The sequence below is a fragment of the Oncorhynchus gorbuscha genome, linkage group LG20 (assembly GCF_021184085.1).
Source record: "Oncorhynchus gorbuscha isolate QuinsamMale2020 ecotype Even-year linkage group LG20, OgorEven_v1.0, whole genome shotgun sequence".
Classification (NCBI taxonomy): Eukaryota; Metazoa; Chordata; class Actinopteri; order Salmoniformes; family Salmonidae; genus Oncorhynchus; species Oncorhynchus gorbuscha.
In genome coordinates, this window is record NC_060192.1 from 3,217,835 (window position 1) to 3,237,039 (window position 19,205).

The window sequence follows — 19,205 nt, forward strand, 5'->3', positions numbered from 1 at the left end:
GATGTAGTACACTTGATATTATCGGCAAACATTGTGATCCGCAATATATTTAACACAAAATGTTGGAATGAATGAAGTACATGGCAGGTACCCTCGTGGTTAAGAGTGTTGGGCCAGTAATTAAAAGTTAGCCGGTTTGAATCCCTGAGCCCGACTTGGGGGAAAATCTGTTGATGTGCCCTTGAGCCAGGCACTTAACCATTATTGCACCTGTAAATTGTTCTGGATCGGAGCGTCTGCAAATGACTCAAATGTAAAGATGTAAAAAAAATACTCCAACGTGCATAAAATATTATATTTATTGATGTCAACCTAATTCTAAATTAACTCTTGGGAGTGACATTCTTGTTTTTTTTTCACTCCAAATGAAGTTATGTGATTGGTGTATGGGCATGACGTCAATGAGTATAGAGGACTGTCTTTGAAAGAAGTATGCCATTGGTCGTGGGACTGTCCCAAGTGAGAGTGCTCAAGGCTGACACCTCTTCGGTATCTTTTTGAAAACATTTATAACTAAATGCATGGAAACAACCGGATGTTTTAATAGCGGATTTTTTATTTACAATGTTTTTATTTTGTAAGTAGTCGTGTTTTAGAGGAAGTTTTAGATTTCATAACGAGGTTGAATTTCGGATGATAGTCGCTTGAGTTCGGGGGTTCCAAGATGAACTTCAATCTGACGTTCATCAAAAGTTCGGTAAGAAAATAAAATATTGTGCCGTGCCACATAGTCAACTATGTTGTTCTATTATGTTTTGATAACACCGAAATGTGTGAGACGTGTAATCACTTTATTCGATATGTGTGTCGCCGATAATTGCAGCCTACAGCCTGTCAAGACCACTGGTTGAACTGAAGTGATTAGTTGAAAGTATGAACGATACAAAGTCTTTTTAAATTTATTTTTTACTCCGGCTGAAATAGTAGCCAATGGATGCTATGAAGATTAAATAATTGATATAACCTGTTACAAACGAAGATTTAAGTTTACCCGAAGTGTATAACTTGCTCTCGGGCAAGGGGCCACGCTCAGGCAGCGGCTGCGCCTGCTGATCAAGAGAAGCAATAGGCTACTGCAATCTCAGCCATCCATTAGATAACATTTCTCAAGACTTATTGGTTAAACTATAACTTTCGGGAAGTGTCTCAAGTTGTAGCCCACGTGGAGTTGAACACCATGGCGTGATAACTGCTGCGCATTTGAAGTGGTGTGTGTTTGTTTACTGGGACACGGTATTGGAAGTTTATACTGTAGTCTACTCTACTGTACATGTGTATAATTTCGAAACCTTCCCCCATTGACAACAGTCACCATCTGGTGCTGAACATGATCCCACGCTATTAATTCAGCCCCCAGGCATCAGCACTGTCTTGGACATTGGGTCAAAAAAAAAACAGACCCTGCTGGCATCTTCTAAATGGGTGTCTTATAACAGTTTGAAACATTGGCTAAATGGCTGTCATGATTGAATTATATGTTTTATATTATATGTTTTATATTCATGTATCGGCTAGTTATTACCTTGATGTCACTAGGGGGTACGCCTACTTACGACTTACACAGCTCACTACAGTATAGCCGAAGCCTACCTTTCGATGTAAGCCACCATGTCGATCAAAACATGGTTTAGCACCTCTCTATTAGAAGTCTCAAAGTATACAGAGCCCTTGGTATGCAGAGAAATGTGGTCTGCAAAATACCACAGCTTCAATATTCATGAATACATTGCGGAAAATGAATTTGAACTGTCCTAGATTCCTAGGTCACACATGCACACAGACAGACGCGCGCACACACACACACACACACACACACACACACACACACGCACGCACGCACGCACACACACACACACACACACACACACACACACACACACACACACACATGCCTATATATTTAAGTAAGAGTGGTAGTAAGTCCTGCCAGTGTAAAGTTTATTCCACACAATAAGGGCCATTCAGTGCTGTGCTGTTGTTTTTTCCCCAGCTGTGCAGTGCCAAAGCCTGACACTATAAATATGGCCTCAGTAAAACCTGAAACACTTTGGATAAAAGACCATTTGGGTTTGACACTAAATATGAGAAATTCATAGACATCAATACGTTGGGATTGTTGTTAAATGTGTGACGATATGGAAGATCAACCCATTTGTGTGTAATGTTCATGGAAATACCATTCAAACAGATTCATTTATTGCCACACAACCATTGGTTGGAGGTATTTGCTATTTTATTGTCAGTTGGTTAATGGTTATTGTCAGTTGGGTAGGCAACACAAAAGGACATCACTTTTCCATTTCTACAAGTCAGCCCCAGGGGTTGTTTTGGACAGAATAGCCTAATCACCAGATCCAAGTTTGAAGTCATGCATTGCTCCGCTACTTAGACACAATGACTTTGCTCTCTGGTGTGGCGATGTCATTGTTTATCTTTCCTGTAAACTACAGAAACTTCTGGAGTCTTCTCACCAGTCAGTGCTTGTTGCTAGGGGACGATGGCGGAGGACTTTCAAAACCCCTAACTAATCTCCATTGCAAATGACTGCAGTGTATGTGCATGTCCCTTTAGTAAATACCGATTTACGGATGATCAGTGGCATCAATCTAGTCGTGCCCAGCCCGCACTCTTTTACACGAGATGTTATCTTGGTGTGGGTTCACACAGGAAATCTCTGAGGTCAACAACAAAAGAAGACTAGCATCAAGGATTTATAGGCCTACCTACTACTTCTATATTAGTAGAAGAACAAGTTAAAAGTGTTGCTTAGGTTATTGGCCAACAGAGTGATTGTTTCTGCTACTTCACGGTAGATATTGGTCACGTGGAAAACATAGGCCTATTCTCTAGAACCGCATTTTAGAATATGTCTCTTTAACACTAGAACCGCATTTTAGAATATGTCTCTTTAACACGAGAACCGCATTTTAGAATATGTCTCTTTAACACGAGAACCGCATTTTAGAATGTCTCTTTAACAAGAACTGCATTTTAGAATGTCTCTTTAACACGAGAACTGCATTTTAGAATGTCTCTTTAACAGGAGAACCGCTTTTTAGAATGTCTCTTTAACACGAGAACCACATTTTAGAATGTCTCTTTAACACGAGAACCACATTTTAGAATGTCTCTTTAACACGAGAACCGCATTTTAGAATGTCTCTTTAACATGAGAACCACATTTTAGAATGTCTCTTTAACACGAGAACCGCATTTTAGAATGTCTCTTTAACACGAGAACCACATTTTAGAATATGTCTCTTTAACACGAGAACCGCATTTTAGAATGTCTCTTTAACACGAGAACCACATTTTAGAATGTCTCTTTAACACGAGAACCACATTTTAGAATGTCTCTTTAACACTAGAACCGCATTTTAGAATGTCTCTTTAACACGAGAACCGCTGGGCCTTGAGGGACCTCCCTTCAAGCTAATGAGCTGTCATTCTGACTGCGAAAATTCTAAGAGTGTAATAAATGTCATATATACTGTGGCAAAAATAATCATTTGGTTGTGTTTCTGAAGGTAACACAAAAGCATTTCAGGATTGTATTTTTGAATACCATCTCTGGTATAGTGAAATAGAATGGTACCAGGCTGGCACCTCTTACATTCCACTGCAAGCACCTGCATGGATAAAGTAGAGAAGTCACATGCAGACTACAGCCTACATTACAATGCAACCCCAGTGCAAGCATTGTAATAAGAAGGCATGTGTCAACATTCACTCACACGTCTCTCTGTTCTGTTGTCAATTAGAGTTCATATCAAACCTCAGAAAGTAAGAGGAAGCATGTGGGGAACAGCTGTGACGGTGTCAAATGTAATTTCACACTATAATTTCTTTCACCGAGAACCAGAACAAAGGAAGTGATGCTTTAATATTTACGCCATTGAAGAGACATTCTACGTACTTTGAAATTCATTCTACGTTACTCAAAATTCCTAATTCAAAGTTGTTGATAAGGATTAGTGAAGGTGACATGTTCCTTTATTGACTCAACCACGGGTTCCAGGCCGTCAAAGATCTCAGCCACTAAATAGCCTTTGACAAAGACTTGTTTATCTGTTGTAAATGTTAGATTGACGTCATGTGTTCAACAAGATTTATCAGGAAATACACCTATTGCCCACACCTTATGTATGACTCAGTTTCCTGTGTACTGTAGCTCCTGTAGACACATAGAGAGACAGAGACAGAGACAGAGACAGAGAGAAAGACGGAGAAAGACGGAGAAAGACGGAGAGAAGACAGAGAGAGAGAGAGAGAGAGAGAGAGAGAGAGAGAGAGAGAGAGAGAGAGAGAGAGAGAGAGAGAGAGAGAGAGAGAGAGAGAGAGAGAGAGACGGAGAGAGAGAGACGGAGAGAGAGAGACGGAGAGAGAGAGAGAGGGAGAGGGAGAGACGGAGAGGGAGAGACGGAGAGAGAGAGACGGAGAGAGAGAGAGACGGAGAGAGACAGACAGACAGACAGACAGACAGACAGACAGACAGACAGACAGACAGACAGACAGACAGACAGACAGACAGACAGACAGACAGACAGACAGACAGACAGACAGACAGACAGACAGACAGACAGACAGACAGACAGACTTTATGACACCTGCTCAAACTGAGGAACATGCCAAGACGTGTTTGATGTATTTGAAGTTGCTCTTATATTCTAAAATTGCCTTCACTACAGTAGACCGATTTGTTTGATGCAGTTGTCATCCAGCAATGACCTGTTACTCAGGATACATACACTGGCCAATTTATTAGGTACACTCATCTAGTACCGGGCCAGACCCCCTTTGCCTCCAGAACAACCTGAATTATTTGGGGCATGGAAACGTTGCTCAATCAAGGTAACTAACGTGTGCCAGGAAAACGTTCCCCCATACCATTACACCACCGCCACCAGCCTGTACCGTTGACACCAGGCAGGATGGGGCCATGGACTCTGCTTACGCCAAATCCTGATTCTGCCATCAGCATGACGCAACAGGAACCGGGATTCGTCTTGCCATTCTCTACCTCTCTCATCAACGAGCTGTTTTTGCCCAGAGGACTGCCACTAACTGGATGTTTTTTGTTTGTCGCGCCATTCTCAGTAAACCTTAGACACTGTCATGCGTGAAAAACCCAGGATGCCATTTCTGAGATACTGGATCCCTGCGAGCCTGGCACCGACAATCATGCCACGCTCATAGTCGCTTAGGTCACTAGTTTTGCCCATTCTAACATTCAATCTAATAGTAACTGAATGCCTCAATGCCTGTCGGCCTGCTTTATATAGCAAGCCAAGGCCACGTGACTCACTATCTCGAGTAGTGAACCATTTTTGAGAACGGGATGGTGTCCCTAATAAACTGGCCACTGAGTGTAGTTATTGAACCTTGTACTTTATTTCATGGTACAGTTACCAGGTATTTATTAATAAATAACATAGTCAAATGGAAACTACGTGGTTTGTTTCTTTGGGGATTCATTTACCATCACAGTGCTTTACAGTGTAAATAACTCATTTCTCTGACTGGACTGTATTAGTAATGTATAGATCTACTGAACTAGTAAAGTAGCCTACTAGTTCAACTAGAGCTGAATTCAAGAAAACTCAGACAGTTTGTGATGTCAGAATTATCACCAGTCTGAATTGAACACAGACATCCGTAACCGTGACTGGGAGGGCATATGCTATCATTGATAGTGGCCACAGTTCTGTTTAAAATGTGAGTTCAAACTGTCTCAAAGTTGTCTTGCAACCCTGCCATAGTTCTCTATGTATTTTTCCCTCCTAGATCTTAGACCCCCCCCAAAAAATGCTCAAATGTTCAGAGGATGTTGAATGAGACCCAACCTTTGTTCTTAGGTTGGGATAGTGTTTACAAAGACATAAATCACACGTTGAGATAGTCACTTAGACCCTGTAGATCTGTTGGCCCAGACACATAGTCTGAATTTTTCCTCTGATGTGTTTATGGAGAAGACTATAAAGTGTCCAGGGGCTTCGAATAGCTTTTTACTTGGAGACACCCCTGTTAAGGAGCTAATGTGATTGTCTTTGGAACAAGTTAATGGATTCGGGATTCTCTAAAGAGATTTGTGAGTGAGTCACTCTTCTCTTTCTCTCCGTCTTCGAATCTTTCTCTCTCGCGCGCGACGCACTTTCAACAGTCCACCTATATCTGTGTCATTCCTTTCTAACTCGGGCAAATGTGATATTAAACGAGTTAAAAAAGAACATAACTCTGCTCTAAAATGAAGGCAAAAAAAAGGGTCAACTCAGTCTAATAGGTTGAGTTGGCTAAGTATGGTGTTACCGCGAAGCTAGTTGCACAGAAAGTCCAACTCTTTGTCCGTAAAGAGTAGTTAACTCGATGGAACACCTGTTTGAGTCTCCTTACCACAGCTCTTAGACATTACAGTGCACTTCTTTCTCACACTTCATCGAGTCAGACTTCTTGTGGTCACTCAGAGTCTCATTGTTCAGTCATGTCACCAACCACAAGTGTTTGGCTTTGAGCGGGAATTTCGTCATAACTAACGTCACAAAGGTTGTTGTTTACACCTCGCACTGAGGTGAAAGCCAACTAACCAACGAACCTAACATGTCACTCACTGTAAACCCAGCGTCACACACCCAGCGTCACACACAGGCACACACAAATACAATGTGCTATGGTACAGGTGTGTGTGTGTGTGTGTGTGTGTGTGTGTGTGTGTGTGTGTGTGTGTGTGTGTGTGTGTGTGTGTGTGTGTGTGTGTGTGTGTGTGTGTGTGTGTGTGTGTGTGTGTGTGTGTGTGTGTGTGTGTGTGTGTGTTCCCTGAGTATAAATAACTGCCGGAGCGGATACGGCCCAGTGGCTCTCGGGCCCGGCCTTGACTAGAAGGACTAGAGAGAGGGAGAAAGATGGAAAGAGAGAGAGAGAGAGAGGAGCTGAACCCGGCATGAAGCCTCTGCATTGTCTGGGCCTTCCTGTACTCCCTGGGAGGAGGGGGCCCCACCGTTTCACACGCTCCCTACTGATACGCTGTGCGTGTGACTGGGGAAACTCAATGTGTGTCATTGTATTTTGCCGGCTTCGTGTAATGTTTTTTGTGTGTGTGTGTGCAACTGTGCGTGTGTTGTGGTTATTGTTGTATCTTTTTGGTAGCTTTATGTACTGCTTCATATTTGTCTGTGCTGTTTCTCAAAAAAACAAAGTCAAACATTCACCCCCCCCATATGTCTTTGTTACACTCTTAGGAAAAAGGTGCTATCTAGAACCCAAAAGGGTTCTTTGGCTGTCCCCATAGGAGAACCCTTTGAAGAACCCGGTTCTACATGGAACCACCGACGGTTCTACATGGAACCCAAAAGAGTTCAATCTGGAACCAAAACGAGTTCTTCTATGGGGACAGTCAAAGAACCATTTTGGATCCCTGTTTTCTAAGTGTCTGATGAATAATAGCTGTGGTGGATGAGTAACTTGTTCTTAATGATACAAGCTGTGATGTACCATACCCCAGACCCCTACCACAGAAGAGGTATGCGTAACGCATACAGAATGTCACCTGGTTTAGTACTGAAAGACCAGAGCATGTCTTCTCCTCCCAGCTTTAAAAGAACAGCAGGATTTATCTCTCAAGTAGAAGACCAGTTGACTTTCAGCATCTTGCCAGGGTTATCTATGTGGGTTTGAATGGCAAAGTAGTTTAGTATGAGCTTACTCAGAGTGACACGAGTCAATTAAATACACTCACATTCAGGAATTTCCAGATTTAAAGGAGGAGAGAAACTAAAGTAAAGGAGTGGTGTGTCATCAAAACATGAATGGATGACTTTCTTAATTATACACTGCCATGAGAAATGTTGCTATACGTATACGTGTGTTCTCAGTCAAACGTGTAATTGATATACGGTATTGTACATTTGGCTACAAGGCAGTGTTTTGTAATGGTGTTGAAGGTTACCTAATGTTTCCATGGATTTATAGGTAGAACAAAATAAGAGAGCAAGGGTCTGAACTAGAGGTCGACCGATTATGGTTTTTCAACGCCGATACTGATTATTGGCAGACCAAAAAAGCCGATACCCGATTAATCTGCCGATTTAAAAAAATAGATATTTGTAAAAATGACAATTACAACAATACTGAATGAACACTTATTTTAACTTAATATAATACATCAATAAAATCAATTTAGCCTCAAATAAATAATGAAACATGTTCAATTTGGTTTAAATAATGCATAAACAAAGTGTTGGAGAAGAACGTAAAAGTGCAATATGTGCTATGTAAGAAAGCTAACGTTTCAGTTCCTTGCTCAGAATATGAGAACATATGAAAGCTGGTGGTTCCTTTTAACATGAGTCTTCAATATTCCCAGGTAAGAAGTTTTAGGTTGTAGTTATTATAGGAATTATAGGACTAATATCATCAACCATGTGTAGTTAACTAGTGATTATGATTGTTTTTTATAAGTTAAGTTTAATGCTACCTAGCAACTTACCTTGGCTTACTGCATTCGCGTAACAGGCAGTCTCCTTGTGGAGTGCAACGAGAGAGAGGCAGGTTGTTATTGTGTTGGACTAGTTAACTGTAAGGCTGCAAGATTGGGTCCCCCGAGCCGACAAGCTGAAAATCTGTTGTTCTGCTCCTGAACGAGGCAGTTAACCCACCATTCCTAGGCCGTCATTGAAAATAAGAATGTGTTCTTAACTGACTTGCCTAGTTAAATAAAGGTATACAAAAATATATATTAAAATCAATTTTAAAATCGTCAAATCGGCGCCCAAAAATACCGATTTTGTTATGAAAACTTGAAATCGGCCATAATTAATCGGCCATTCCGATTAATTGGTCGACCTGTAGTCTGAACAGACTAAGAACAAGATGTGGTTTGTGTCCTAAAGAACAGTCAAACTGAAAAACCCACAACAAATACCTTGTTTTTTGTTGTTGTCTTTTAGTTTTGGTCTTTCAGTAATTCAAGACACAAACCACGAAGGGTTTTGTTCTTAGTCAGGTACTTTGTTTAGGGGTGACTGGGATGAGTAATAGTTGAACGTTGTGTCATGTGAAGACTTATAATATAGGTCCCCAGGAAGTTGTAAAACTGGCCTAATACAGTGATTATAAGCAATTGACCCACAAGACACCATCCCTCATCTATCTATTGGCACATTTACAATGGATAAGGGACTGTTTCTGTCCAACTATATCGCAACCCTAAATAAATGGGGGTAAAATAGACACTAAATGAAATTAGGGAATTTAGACATTTCTTATTCGTTTGCTATTAGGACATAGCTAGATCTACATAAAATATGGCATGGGACGCAAACTCCTCTTGACATCTTGAGACCCAGGACACCTCTACCTTACCTGTCACCCTAGACCCAGGACACCTCTACCTTACCTGTCACCCTAGACCCAGGACACCTCTACCTTACCTGTCACCCTAGACCCAGGACACCTCTACCTTACCTGTCACCCTAGACCCAGGACACCTCTACCTTACCTGTCACCCTAGACCCAGGACACCTCTACCTTACCTGTCACCCTAGACCCAGGACACCTCTACCTTACCTGTCACCCTAGACCCACTTCCATTTGCTTTACCGCCCATGCAAATGAATTACTGAAAAATCATACAATGTGATTTTCTGGATTTTTGTTTTAGATTCCGTCTCTCGCAGTTGAAGTGTACCTATGATAACAATTACAGACCTCTACATGCTTTGTAAGTTGGAAAACCTGCAAAATCGGCAGTGTATCAAATATTTGTTCTCCCCCCTGGACATAGACTTGAAATCACTGGCCACTTGAATAAATGGAACACTAGTCACTTTAGTAATGTTTACATATCTTGCATTACTCAGCTCATATGTATATACTGTATTCTATACTATTCTACTGTATCTTAGTCTATGTATTACTCATCTCATATGTATATACTGTATTCTATACTATTCTACTGTATCTTAGTCTATGTATTACTCATCTCATATGTATCTACTGTATTCTATACTATTCTACTGTATCTTAGTCTATGTATTACTCATCTCATATGTATATACTGTATTCTATACTATTCTACTGTATCTTAGTCTATGTATTACTCATCTCATATGTATATACTGTATTCTATACTATTCTACTGTATCTTAGTCTATGTATTACTCATCTCATATGTATCTACTGTATTCTATACTATTCTACTGTATCTTAGTCTATGTATTACTAATCTCATATGTATCTACTGTATTCTATACTATTCTACTGTATCTTAGTCTATGCATTACTCATCTCATATGTATATACTGTATTCTATACTATTCTACTGTATCTTAGTCTATGTATTACTCATCTCATATGTATATACTGTATTCTATACTATTCTACTGTATCTTAGTCTATGCATTACTCATCTCATATGTATATACTGTATTCTATACTATTCTACTGTATCTTAGTCTATGCATTACTCATCTCATATGTATATACTGTATTCTATACTATTCTACTGTATCTTAGTCTATGTATTACTCATCTCATATGTATATTCTGTATTCTATACTATTCTACTGTATCTTAGTCTATGTATTACTCATCTCATATGTATCTACTGTATTCTATACTATTCTACTGTATCTTAGTCTATGTATTACTCATCTCATATGTATATACTGTATTCTATACTATTCTACTGTATCTTAGTCTATGTATTACTCATCTCATATGTATATACTGTATTCTATACTATTCTACTGTATCTTAGTCTATGTATTACTCATCTCATATGTATCTACTGTATTCTATACTATTCTACTGTATCTTAGTCTATGTATTACTAATCTCATATGTATCTACTGTATTCTATACTATTCTACTGTATCTTAGTCTATGCATTACTCATCTCATATGTATATACTGTATTCTATACTATTCTACGGTATCTTAGTCTATGCCGCTCTGACATTGCTCATCCATATATTTATACATTCTTAATTCCATTCCTTACTTACTTACTTATTTGCGTGTATTTGCGTGTATTGGGTATATGTTGTGAAATTGTTAGAAATTACTTGTTAGAAACATTTTGCTACACCCACAATAACATTTGCTAAACACGTGTATGTGACCCATACAATTTGATTTGATTTGACATCGACTTTTGCGATTTCGAAACATCTGTCAAACAATAATTTCCATGCGAAGTGTCCCTTTAAGTGTCTCTCCACTTTCTGTGTCTCTTCATCTCAGCCTACCTTCCTCTTAGCAATACGTTCCTTGACTAATCGGAACCTCCGTAACAGGGCCTGTTTCCTCCATCCGCCTGTCCAGTTAATCTGAGCGGATGGGTGTTCCGTATTCCCACTGTCACGTATTTCCCTCCCAGATAAATAGATGAGAGAATAGGCAAGGCTAATGGGAAAGGCATGATTGGGATACGGAGGAGGGTCAGGGTCCCAAATCTCCCACTCTCCGGATCCAGGGGCGTAATGAGGTACAGCATGCTGCTCCTTATATCAGATACGGCGATGATTGAAATCATCTGTCCTGTATCAAATAAAGTACATTCTCCCTTGGCCCTTCTACTGTGAGTGCATGTGTGTGTACACTGTGCTCACTTGTGTGTGTGAGCGTACGTGTGTGTCTTTCCCTCGCTCTCCCTGAGATAACGAGGCTCACTGTACGACCCAATTAAACCCCTGTAAATGCCACATTGATAACTTGCTCCACTGAAAGGGGGTCCTGTCATTCAGCAATAAATACAATCTCAGTGTTCACGGCGGCATGTGTTGAATGTGCCAGGGCAATTTGGAAGTACCCGAATGAAGTGACAGGAACTGGTTGAGAGTGAGGCTCAATGATGCTCAGATAGGCTACAGTCCATTCATTTTCTCTCTCTCTCTCTCTCTCTCTCTCTCTCTCTCTCGCTCTGTCTGCCATGTGCAGGGCAGGATGTCTGCTGTACTGTACAACACTAGAGTATTTAGTATTGGTGGGCTGCCAGAGGCAGGGGATTGTGGCTTTAGGACTTGGAGGGCTCTCTCTCAACACTGAGGTTGAGGTGGCCACTCTGGTCCTCTTCCTTACGAAACATATACCACATTGCGGCTGGTGTGTGTGTGTGTGTGTGTGTGTGTGTGTGTGTGTGTGTGTGTGTGTGTGTGTGTGTGTGTGTGTGTGTGTGTGTGTGTGTGTGTGTGTGTGTGTGTGTGTGTGTGTGTGTGTGTGTGTGTGTGTGTGTGTGTGTGTGTGTGTGACAGAGAGAGAGAATGTGGTGGAGGGGTCATTGGTGTGTTTGCTGTCTAGTGTTTAGATAAGTGTATGGTGAGGGATAATGTCTTCTGCAGCACTTAGCATTTTTAGTCATTATACCAGGGTACTGTAACTACAAGGAAGTAACCAGTGTGATATGAAAAGATGTGTGTAAAGTGGCCTGTGGGAAAGAATAGCTTTGTAGCTGTAATGTTGGTGCATTTAGGACTTGATGTACTGTACAATGTGTCAGTCTACTCAGTTTCATACCAAGTGCTTAGTGTACTTGTACAGAAGTGATTTTGTGCAGAATACAGATGTTTTCCAGTGGTGTAAAGTACTTAAAAATACTTTAAAGTACTACTTAGTTTTTGGGGGTATCTCTACTTTTCTATTTATATTTCTGACTACTTTCATTTTTACTTCACTACATATTCATAAAGAGAATACTCCATCCATTTTCCTTGACACCCAAAAGTACTTGTTACATTTGCAATGCTAAGCAGGATATGAAAGTGGTCCAAGTAGCCTAGTGGTTGGAGCGTTGGACTAGTAACCGAGAAGTTGCAAGATCGTATCCCTGAGCTGACACGGTACACATCTTGTCGTTCTGCCGCTGAACAAGGCAGTTAACCTGCTGTTCCCAGGCCGTCATTGAAAATAAGAATGTGTTCTTAACTGACTTGCCTGGTTAAATAAAGGTAACATAAAAAAATAATTCCCGCACTTATCAACAGATCATCCCTACTGCCTCTGATCTGGCAGACTCACTAAGCACACATGCTTCATTTGTAAGTAATGTTGGAGCGTAACTCTGGCTATCCGTCAATTAAGAAAATAAGAAAATGGCTTCGTCTGGTTAGCTTAATATAATGCATCTGAATTTAACATGATTTTTACTTTTACTTTTGATACTTAAGTACATTTTAAACCAAATATAGACTTTTACTCAGTTAGTATTTTACTGGGTGACTTTTACTTTTACCGAAGGCATTTTCTATTAAGGTATCTTTACTTTTTCTCAAGTATGACAATTGGGTCCTTTTCCACCATTGCTTTTCCCCAATTCAACACTTGAGCAGCACACATCAGACACACAAGGAACTCTTACTCTCTGATGGCCATGGCTCAATGGGAAAATTCCATTGTTAGATATTCCTCCTCCCCATAAAGTGAACTTTCCCATCTGTGGGGCGCCTATAAACTGCTGAGAGAAGAACAGGTTTGTCTGTGAGGATGGGATGGCTGCTGAATGGCGGAATCTAGTGATCCACAGGCCCAAGAATGCACCCAGACAGGAAATGACGTCACCGTTCAGCAGCCCTGTGTGTGTGTGTGTGTGTTCTTTCCAGTATAGACAGGCCACCTGGCTTTTGATTGGGCACATAACCATGGTTACCCTTCTAAGCAAGCCTGATTACTGTCTGTGGGATTCGCCATGGTTTCACTACTTATTTTTATATGATGTGGTTCCAATGCATGGCTCAAGCTCTCCTCTCTCCTTTCCCTGGTTGTGTTTTTCTTCTTTTTTTCCTTCTTTCCCTCTCACAAATTTCAGAAAATGAACACATACTTGCACACTGTCATTTCCCCCGCTTGCCTTCTTTTTCACACGGCCTCAGTCACACACCCAACTCTTTTACTCCCTCTATACAATCTTACAAGCTGTTATAATCCTCTCTCCCCCTCTCGCTCGTTCTCTGTTTGTGCCTGCAATCTCTCTCGCCCTCTCGCCCTCTCGCTCTCTCGCCCTCTCGCCCTTTTCCCACTGCGAGATATGAAGAAGAGTCTGTGGAGTGGAGTGGTGAAAGAGATTCCCCCCACCACTCTGGGACCTGTGGTGCCACCTCTGAAATCATCATACATTGTTAAAACATATCCTATTTGTATGATCTACATTTGACATGTTTTTGGTGGGGATGGGCTTCCGTAGTTTTACGTGGCTCAGTGTAGCCGGCAGCTACTGTGGCCATTTCAGAATGTAACAGACTGTTACTGCAATTTCAGGTAAAACCTCAATAAAACAAGTCTTGAATGTTAGGAAAATGTCAACATTTGAGCTATTTGAAAAAACATTGCTCTGCTGTGACCATTTATACTGTAGGGGTGTTGGCTCAACGAGACAATTCTGTTCGCAGTGCCCTGCTCCAAAGTAAACTCCGGAGGTAGTGACCGATGCCTAGCAAGTATGCAAGTTTACATTTGAGTAATATGTGCAGTTGACGGTATTTATAGGAAAAGTGTAGTAAGTGTGAAGAGGCTCTGTGTTTGGATAAAGCTAAATGGTGTGATTGTGAGTGCTCTGCCGGTCGTCGGCCCCTCCGCTCTGCCTCCCTGTGCCTGTGGAAAGATAGAACGGGGAGAGGAGGTGGAAGGGAGGAGAAGGAGAGAGCCATCAAGAGGCATGATGGCTGCGCAGCAGGGCTGCACCGGCCAGGAATCTCCCCGTGAACAACAAGACATGACCACCTTCCAGAGAACCAAGTGAGGAGTGACAGGAGCTTAGTCAGGAGTCAACTCTGTTGTCAACATCAGCCTGTCAGTCAGGAGTCAACCTTAGTCTGACAGGAAGCAACTCCAGTCTGTTAGTCAGAAGTCAACTCCAGTCTGTTAGTCAGAAGTCAACTCCAGTCTGTTAGTCAGAAGTCAACTCCAGTCTGTTAGTCAGAAGTCAACTCCAGTCTGTTAGTCAGAAGTCAACTCCAGTCTGTTAGTCAGAAGTCAACTCCAGTCTGTTAGTCAGGGGTCAACTCCAGTCTGTTAGTCAGGGGTCAACTCCAGTCTGTTAGTCAGGGGTCAACTCCAGTCTGTTAGTCAGGGGTCAACTCCAGTCTGTTAGTCTGGGGTCAACTCCAGTCTGTTAGTCTGGGGTCAACTCCAGTCTGTTAGTCAGAAGTCAACTCCAGTCTGTTAGTCAGAAGTCAACTCCAGTCTGTTAGTCAGGGGTCAACTCCAGTCTGTTAGTCAGGGGTCAAAACCCACTAGTGTTCCAGGAATGCCCCTGGTTCACCCGGAGAAGATTGACCCCAAGAGACACGTGTAAGAATTGGTGTGTTGTGATGAGCTTCTGTTGGTTGTCATAGACAATGTGGAGTTTTTATAATACCATTGCAACCGTTGCTACACACAGGAAAAAACGTGTCACCTAGAAGGGTTCTTTAGCTGTCCCCATAGGAGAACCCTTTGAAGAACCCTTGTTGGTTCCAAGTAGAACATGGAACCAAAAAGGGTTGTCCTATGGGGACAGCCAGAGAACCAGCTTGGAACCCTATGTTTCTCCAGCATCTTTGTTTACCAGTTACTGCCCGTGCACACACAGACTTATTCAGAAAACGGTAACTCTACCTTTTGAGGAAAGTCCACCTACTATTGGTACTATACATTTTTTTTTATAGTACCCAAAATTGTATGTTTACATGCACACTGATAATTCAATATTAAACTGATTATGGCAGATGGCCGAGAATGGAAATAGTCATGAAAACACCTCACATACCTTATCTTCATCGGCATACGGTCAAAATCAAAGTAAGCTCATGCCGATTCAAACTCCTGGTTTTCGAAAACAATCGTTCAATTCAATCGTTCAAATAATTAGGACATATAAACAGTTTAAATGGAATTCCAGTGGTGTATTTGATCTGCACCTGTGCCACACCGGCAGCACAAGTCTCTCTGTTATGCGCAAATTAAGTGAGTTTAGAAAAACTGAAAGTGTGCATCTTAGAAATAGTTTTCACACAGAAACTTTATATGTCCGATCTCAGAATCAAATATGCTTCACAAAAATAACATGGTCACTGTAGTAGAGTGTTTATTTTGATTTGGCAATGTTCTGCATTAACAAACGTTTTTGATTTCAGACATGTCCATGTAAACAGGATTATTAGGGAAAATGTTCTTCTTAAAAAGTAAACATTTTAAACAAACTATTAGATTATTCTGACTATCCACAATATTCGGTGCATGTATCTGTGCTCCGTGACTTCCATATATCTGTCATTTAATTTGACCATGGGAAAAATAAGAGCTATTGTGTAAAAATTGATGGGTTCGATTAAACTGAGCCCTGTGTGCGAGGTATGGGGGTCGGAGGTTGGACAAGGCGGGGTACAAGAGAGCCAAAACTAGGCCGCTCATTTACATGGGAAGGTTCGCGTTACGTCCGAGGCGGTTCGTGGTGGTGTCGCATGTCAGCCCAGTCAAAGAGCCCGGCTTTAAGAATGTGGGTCATTTGAAGTACAGGGACTAAAGCGTGTTGTTCGGCCGTGAATAGGGCCTTCTCACAATGACACGATGAAAAGGTGTGTGAACAAACACCCGTGCCCGGGGGACACGCTAAAGTCCGTATTCTTTTCTGTCCCTCCATCCATGCCCTGTTATTATCTAGCACATGAATGGATTTACTGGGATGATGGGAATCAATCTGTTATCGGCAGCAACGTGCTTCAGCTATAAGATATCTTATCTCCTTACTAGGGAGGATCATGGTCGTCCAAGACAATAGGTTTAACCAATATGACATTTTGAATAGGTTGAAATGGTTTGGATGAGCTTTGAACTCTCATCTGTTTGACTATGCGGGGGACAAATATTGGTGCAAGGAGACGGAAGCAACATTGTGACAAATGCAATCTGTTTTTAACTCCCTTCATGTCTTTCTTCTCTGAACACCAGAACAGTGATGCCACCAGGCCATTCAACATTGCCAGAATCCTATTTCAACTGTACTGAATGACTCATGCACTCCGCACTCCACACCTTAATTTAAGACCAGTACATGGTGTAAACCTGTATACTAGGGCTGACCCCAATTCTTCAACTGGTCGACTGTTTGGTCGTTAGGCAGTTGGTCGTCCGAGATTATTTTAATTGAGCTGTAACAAATATACAGTTGAAGTCGGAAGTTTACATACACTTAGGTTGGAGTCATTAAAACTCATTTTTCAACCACTCCCCACATGACTTGTTAACAAACTAGAGTTTTGGCAAGTGTTTACAGACATTATTCCACTTATAATTCACTGTTTCATAATTCCAGTGGGTCAGAAGTTGACTTGACAATTCCCAAAAATTATGTCATGGCTTTAGAAGCTTCTGATAGGCTAATTGACATCATTTGAGTCAATTGGGGGTGTACCTGTGGCTGTATTTCAAGCCCTACCTTCAAACTCAGTGCCTCTTTGCTTAACATCATGGGAAAATCAAAAGAAATCAGCCAATCAACCAAAGGACCTTGTGAAGATGCTGTAAGAAACAGGTACAAAAGTATCCATATCCACAATAAAACGAGTCCTATATCGACATAACCTGAAAGGCCGCTCAGCAAGGAAGAAGCCACTGCTCCAAAACCGGCATAAAAAAGCCAGAATACGGTTTGCAACTGCACATGGGGACATATATCGTACTTTTTTGAGAAATGTCCTCTGGTCTGATGAAACAAAAATAGAACTGTTTGGCCATAATGACCATCGTTATGTTTGGAGGAAAAAGGGAGAGGCTTGCAAGCCAAAGAACACCATCCCAACCGTGGAGCATGGGGGCGACAGCATCATGTTGTGGGGATGCTTTGCTGCAGGAGGGACTGGTGCACTTCACAAAATAGATGACATCATGAGGGTGGAAAATTATGTGGATATATTGAAGCAACATCTCAAGACATCAGTCGGGAAGTTAAAGCTTGGTCGCAAATGGGTCTTCCAAATGGACAATGACCCCAAGCATACTTCCAAAGTTATGGCAAAATGGCTTAAGGACAACAAAGTCAAGGTATTGGAGTGGCCATCACAAAGCCCTCAATCCCATAGAAAATGTGTGGGCAGAACTGAAAAAAACGTGTGCGAGCAAGGAGGCCTACAAACCTGACTCAGTTACACCAGCTCTGTCAGGAGGAATGGTCCAAAATTCACCCAACTTATTGTGGGAAGCTTGTGAAAGGCTACCCAAAATGTTTGACCCAAGTTAAACAATTTAAAGGCAACGCTACCAAATACTAATAGATTATTTAAATGTCTGACCCACTGGGAATGTGATGAAAGAAATAAAAGCTGAAATAAATAATTCTCTCTACTATTATTCTGACATTTCACATTCTTAAAATAAAGTAGTGATCCTAACTGACCTAAGACAGGGAATTTCTACTATGATTAAATGTCAGGAATTGTGAAAAACTGAATTGAAATGTATTTGGCTAAGGTGTATGTAAACTTCCGACTTCAACTGTATATACACATTTGCGCTCATCTCAGTAAATTAATCCATTGCGGAGGCCTAAAAGCCATTGTATGCTTGATCCGAAAATGTGGATTGGAGGCAGACGCATACAGAGGTCAAATCGAGCTCTGTACCGCATCGCCATGCTCCTCCCAAATTTTATAAACATAATTTCTAATCTACAATGTTTGTTATATTGGTTACGGTAAATTATGTTAATACATTCAGTATTATAATTCCAGTCTTCCCATTCTCATTGTATGAGTGGACATGTTGTTTTGCAGAGTGCACAACCTATGCTACACTTGTGAGACAAGTTTTATTTGGAGGACTCCTGTCAATGTTGAGTAAGGATGTGCATGTATAGAAGTAGACCTATAGGCTACCTAGCCTGCGTGCAAATGTAAGTATATAATTGTGCCCATTTGGGGATCTGATAGTATTTCTGATTGGTTTAACGCACCACCACTAATGACTTGTGGAGCTTCTCCAAGTAAGGTTTTCTTCACCTCAAACTGCAAGAAAATATCTGTTTTTACATTCATTGGGAATTAAAATATCTCCTCAATGTTTTTGAAAAACCTTTCCAGCTCTCTTCCTTTCGATAACCACTCGGGGTGAAAGGGAAAAATGCCCCGATCCAGTGGAAACGTCATAAAATAGGCCTACCTTATTACTTCTTATCAGTGCTTGACATGGACATGAATAGGTTCCGGTACTCATTTTGTGTGCTGGTGCTGGTAATATTTAGGTGC

General features: G+C 41.2%; 1 protein-coding gene across 1 annotated transcript in view; it reads left to right on the forward strand.

Moving 5' to 3' along the window:
- Nucleotides 1–447: 447 nt before the first annotated feature.
- Nucleotides 448–19,205, forward strand: part of LOC124007074 (tumor necrosis factor receptor superfamily member 10A-like) — a 37,744-nt gene continuing 18,986 nt past the window's right edge. The window contains exon 1 of the mRNA XM_046317356.1: nt 448–697. Within this exon, the coding sequence (XP_046173312.1) occupies nt 665–697 (33 nt within the window). The 5' untranslated portion in view covers nt 448–664. The remainder of the gene's footprint in view (nt 698–19,205) is intronic.